The 5,165-nt window shown below is 71.8% G+C and overlaps 1 protein-coding gene across 1 annotated transcript; it reads right to left on the bottom strand.

Moving 5' to 3' along the window:
• Positions 1–713: 713 nt before the first annotated feature.
• LRRC71 (leucine rich repeat containing 71) lies at positions 714–4,206 on the bottom strand. Its single transcript, XM_086478205.1, has 15 exons — positions 4,110–4,206; positions 3,920–4,036; positions 3,664–3,795; positions 2,998–3,097; positions 2,818–2,892; positions 2,607–2,675; positions 2,362–2,521; positions 2,193–2,276; positions 2,029–2,115; positions 1,792–1,902; positions 1,552–1,591; positions 1,398–1,465; positions 1,194–1,302; positions 994–1,109; positions 714–860 (listed from the first exon to the last, which is right to left on the bottom strand). The coding sequence occupies exons 1-15, from the start codon at positions 4,204–4,206 to the stop codon at positions 714–716; spliced, it is 1,512 nt and encodes a 503-aa protein (XP_086334331.1).
• Between the last annotated feature and the right edge of the window lie 959 nt (positions 4,207–5,165).

Raw genomic sequence — 5,165 nt, 5'->3', positions numbered from 1 at the left:
CCACAGTGGGGAGATGGGGGGTCTCCCCCCCCACGAGAGTCACTCAAAGCCAGGGGGCTGCCCGACAGCCCCCCGTGTCCCCCCCCCCAGTGCCGGCAGCCGTGGGAGCTTCCCCTCCCCCCAGACTGCCGGGGGCTTCGGCTGGAAGGAGGGAGCACGATCCGGCGGGGCCGGCAGCCGGGCCCCCCCCTCAACCCCTCGCATGGCAGCCCCGGCTCGGCAACCGCCCCCCCGCGTCCCCCCCGCCCCGTCCCCGGCCGCGAGAGCTGGATCTAGTCTGTATAAATGCACTTTGTTCTGTTCCTCTCCGTGCTGCGGCCCCCTCCCCGCCCCCCGCTGCCTATAAATATGTACGTACGTGCGCCCCCCCCTCCTGTAAATAACCACCGCCGGCCCCCCCAGCCTGCCCCGCCGCCAGCCGGGGACGGGGGGCAGCGGGGACGCCCCGAGCACCGGGCTCTCCTCTGCTGGTGGTGACAATCGGTGACCCAAAGGGGTGGCCGGGGAGCTGGGGTGACGGCTGGGGCACGTCCCACCTCCGCTCCCCCCCCCGCCCCATCCCTTCTCCCCCTCCCGGGTGTTGCGGCGAGGCCAGCGCTGGGGTGTCTGATATATATATTATATATAATAGAGCCAAGACTCACCGGCTGCTGTTTGACGCTGTATAATCTGGTTTATTCTCCTCCTTTCCACGGTTAAAGGTTTTGACTGATTTAATTTTTTGGGGAAAGAAAAGGCACAAAGTGGGCGCCCGGTTCCTGCTCCTCCCCTGGGCCCTGGGCGCTGGGGCAGGGGTCCCGCGGCAACAGCAGCTCCCGCAGCCGCGCCAAGGCCGGGCTGGCGGGAGGGATGCGGTTCTTCTGCGGAGGCGCGGGGCGGTCGGGCTGTGCCCCACGGGGCTGCCACCCCCGTCGGGTGCCCGGGGGCGATGGCAGCCCCACGGCTGATGCCGTCAGCTGCGCCCCACCGCGCCCCACCGCCCACCCTGCTCACCTCCAGGCAGAGGCACAGCAGCCCCTGCTTCCCCGGCACCTCCGGCTGCTTCTCCCGCTGCTGCTCCTCCAGCGCTGCCAGGAACGCGCCGAGGCCCCGCTCGGTGACGCGGTTGTCTGCGGAGGGGGGGGGGGGGTGGTGGTGTCAGGGACAAGCAGTTGGGGACGAGCCCCCCCAGCCCCTGCCCCAGCCTCGCTCACGGGTCAGGTTGAGGCGGAGGAGCGCCCGGTTTCCCGGTAGGACGATGCTGCCCTGGTGCTGCCTGGCCTCCTCCAGCAGCGGGTGCGGTGGCTCGGCCGAATCCAGCGCCTGGACACACGGGGAGGGGGGGGGGGGCCTGAAGCAGGGGGGGGACCCCAGAGTCAGCCACCCCGTGGGTTTGTGTCCCGCCCAGCATTCCCCACCTCCGGGCTCGGCTTCTCCTGGCTGCTCGGTTTGGCATCTCTGCCGCGGGCAGCTCTCGGCTCCGGCGCTGCCGGGAGGGGAGAGCAGGGAGGGAGCTGAGCCGGGCACAGCACCCCCCGTGCCCCCCCCCAAGGGCAGCGGACCCTCACTCACACTTCCTGGGCTGCCTGGCCTCCTCCTTCCGCAGCGGCTCCTGCAATAGACGGGGCAGCGGCTTGGCGGACCCCCTGCCTCCCCCCTGCCCCCCTGCAAAGCTGGGAAGGGGGGGAAACTGAGGCACGCTTCGGGCACCACCTGCCCCCAAAGCCAGGGGAGCCTGGGGAAAGCTGGGAGCTGCCTGCTGGGCTCCCCCCTGCCCGCCCCGACCCCCGCGGCAGCCGCCTGCTTCCTCACCTTCCTCTTGGCGGGGGTTTTGCCGTGCTTGGCTGGGGGTGGCTTGTTGGGGGCCACGCTGCCGCGCAGGCTGGAGGGGTGCTCGCTCTGGCGCTCCGGCTCTTTCGGGGTCTGGGGGAAGAAGAGGTGCTCAGGGTTCCGGCAGCCCCCCCGGGAGCCTCCGGCCTTTTGCGGAGGTGGGGAGGGAGCGAGCCCCTCGCCAAACGGGGTGTAGGGGGGCAGGGGGTGGGGTCTCACCGTGCGGGACCGTCCCAGCGCCTCCGCCAAGAGCAGCCGCCTCCGCTCCACCACCTCGGCGTGGGTCAGCGCGAACGGCCCCAGGACCTGGCAGAGGGTGGGGCTGGGGTCGGGGCAGGATCCGGCCCGAGCCTCGCACCCCGCTCCCGGGGGGAGGCACCCACCTGGGCGAGCTTGGCGGCCCCCGCGTCGCCGACGTCGTTGTTCGCCAGGGACAGGCAGAGCAGGGAGCGGTTCAAGCGCAAGCCCTGGGTGGCCGAGGGAGGGGATGGGTGCTGGGGCGGAGGCGCTGGGGCACCCAGCTGCCCCCCCCCGCGTCCCCCCGCTGCCCACCTCGGCGAGGTAGCCGGCTCCCAGGTCGGAGATGCGGTTGAAGCTGAGGACGAGCGAGACGAGGCTGCGGTTGGAGGCGCCGAGGGCGGAAAGGCTCTGCCCGAGCAGCCGGGCGGCTGCGTCCCCCATGTCGTTGTGGCGCAGCCAGAGGTGGGCCAGCCTGCGGGACACGGTGGGGGGGGTCTCGCAGCAGGCAGGGGACCCAGCGGGGGTCCCGCGGGGGGCTCGGTCCGGCTCCCACTCACGTGCTGTTGCTCCCCATCAGCGTGTGGAAGGTGGGCTCGGGCAAGGGGTTCCCCTCCAGGCTGAGCGTCCTGCGGAGGACACGCTGTCACGATCGCTCCACGATCCTCCCCGTCACCCCCGCTCCTCAGTCGGCAGTAATGAGGGCGCACCCCTCAATAACGAGGGCGCACCCCTCAATAACGAGGGCGCACCCCTCGGCCGGCCACGCACCGCAGGCGGGGGCAGCGAGCCAGCAGCGTCGCCAGCGCCGGGACCAGCCGCTCCGTCAGCCCGACCTTCCAGAGGCTGCGGGAGGACCAAGTGGCAGCGGGAGGGGTTGGGGATGTGCTGGTGTCTTGAGGGGGGTGTGGGGGGGTCCTGCCTGCACCCCCCGTCCCTGCCCGCACTCACTGCACTGCCTGCAGGCCGGCCAGGGTGGGCAGGCACTGGCTCAGGACCCCCAGCATGTCCTCGTCGATCTTCCAGCCTGGCTGGGACAGGGAGGTCAAGGCTGTGGGATGGGATGGGGGGGGAAGGGGAAGAAGCCCCCAAATGCGGCCTTTCCCTGCCCAAAAGCACTGGCACAGCTGCGGGGGCTGGGACCCCCCCTTTGCCCACATAGGGAAACCCATAGCGCACCCCATCGCCCCCCAGGAATGGCTCCATAGGGCCCTGGGACCCCCCCTGCACCCCCATAGGGCCACCAGGCCTTGGACTGTCCCGGGGAGACCTCCACAGGGACCCCCAAGGCACCCACCTAACCCCCTCGCCCCCTAGAGACCTCCACAAAGCCCCCCACCACTGGGACACCCCTTTCCCCTTCCAGGGATCCCACAGCCAAGCGACCCCCCCCCAATAGGGCCCCTTGTCCCTGGGACCCCCCCACACACACAGGGACCCACACAGGGCCCTAGGATCCCCCCTCACCCGCGTCAGGACCTCACTGGGACCCCCTGGCCCAAGGATACGGGAGGGGGGTCCGGATGCTGGGCAGGGGGCCGGTGGGTGGGGGCTGATTCCCAGGGGCTCCTCATCCCTGAGTGCCAAGGGGGGACCCCGGGGGTCCCCAGGACCCACCTCGCAGGAAGACGGCGCGGACGCTCCGGGGGTCCTCGTGCTCCCTCTCCACCTGGATGCGGGGCTGGAAGGAGCTGTACTTGCGCTGGATGCGGGCGAGGACCCCCGCCAGCGGCGGCTCGGCCGGCTCCTCTGCGGGATGGCGACGGGGGGGGGGGGGGGGGGGGGGGGGGGTGTTGGAGACTGCACCAGGAGGGTCCCCACAAGCACGGGGCTGCCTCCCACCACCCCAGTGTCCCCCCCCGGCCCAGCTCACCATCCGCAGGGAAGCTCGGGGCCGGCCGGAGTGTGACTTTGGGGACACCGGTGATGCCGGCCCGGGCGCAGAGCTCGGGGAAGTCCTGCTCCAGGAGGCCAGTGCACTGGTACTCCTCTGGGGGGGGGGACAAAACACATGAGGGGGACCCTCACAGCCCCCCCACCCCTTGCCAGGGCCGGGGGCTCACCTGCACCCTGCTCGGCCTTCATCCCCGTGCTCTTCATCTCCTCCTCCGCAGCCACTGTCACCTTCTCCCTGGGTGCCCGCTCCCCCCGCCGCCTCATGGCCCGCAGCTGGGGGGCACCGGAGGGGGGCTCAGCGCCCCCCAGCACCCACCCACCCCCAGGGCTGGCCCTGCCCAGCACCCACACACACACACCCCCCACATCCCTGGGCCAGAGGGTCCCAGCGGGGTCCGGATGCAGGCGAGGGGGGATCCCAGGACCCTATGGGGATCTCTGGGGGGGGGGGGGGTCCCAGGGACAAGGGGCCCTACTGGGAGGGGGTGTCTCTTGGTTCTGGGGTCCCTACGGAGGTTCCTGGAAGGGGAAAGGGGTGTCCCAGTGGCAGGGGACCCTCTGGGGGTCCCTGTGGAGGTCTCTATAGGGGGTGAGGGGGGGTCCTAGGGTTAGGTGGGTGTCTTGGGGGTCCCTGTGGAGGTCTCCCCAGGAGGGGGCAGTCCCAGGCCCGGTGGCCCTGTGGGGGTGCAGGGGGGTCCCAGGATGCCTTCCTGGTGGGGAGGGGGCTATGGGTGTCCCTATGCAGGTGAGGGGGCATCCCAAGGCCCCAGGGGCGTCCCGGTGGGGGTCAACATAGAGGTCTCCCTAGGGTGGTAGAGGTCCCGGGGTGAGGGAGGGTCCCAGGGTTGGGTGGGCCCTATGGGGGTCGCCAGGGATGCCTCCCAGTTCCAGGGCTGGGCGGGGGGCCACGGGTGTCCCTATGGGGGTCTCCCTCGGAGTGGGGGGGGGCGTTCCAGGGCGGGGGAGGGACACAGTACGGGGTTCCCAGGGCTATAACTATGGGGGTCTCCCTGGGGGGGGCCAGGCATGGGGGCCCTGTGGAGGTGGGAGGGGGTCCCCGGGCTGGAGCGGGCCCCAGAGGGGTGCGGGGGGGTCCCTGGGGGGTCCCGGGGGTCCCAGGCCCGGCTTTACCCTCGCTCCTCCGCGCCCGCCCCTCCCCAACGGCCAACGCGTCCGCCGCGCCGCGGGGGGCGGGGCTTCGGGGCGCTGCGGCGCCTGCGCGG

Source organism: Leptosomus discolor, chromosome 26, assembly GCF_034619465.1.
Source record: "Leptosomus discolor isolate bLepDis1 chromosome 26, bLepDis1.hap2, whole genome shotgun sequence".
NCBI lineage: Eukaryota > Metazoa > Chordata > Aves > Leptosomiformes > Leptosomidae > Leptosomus > Leptosomus discolor.
This window is presented reverse-complemented; position numbering and strand designations above follow the sequence as displayed.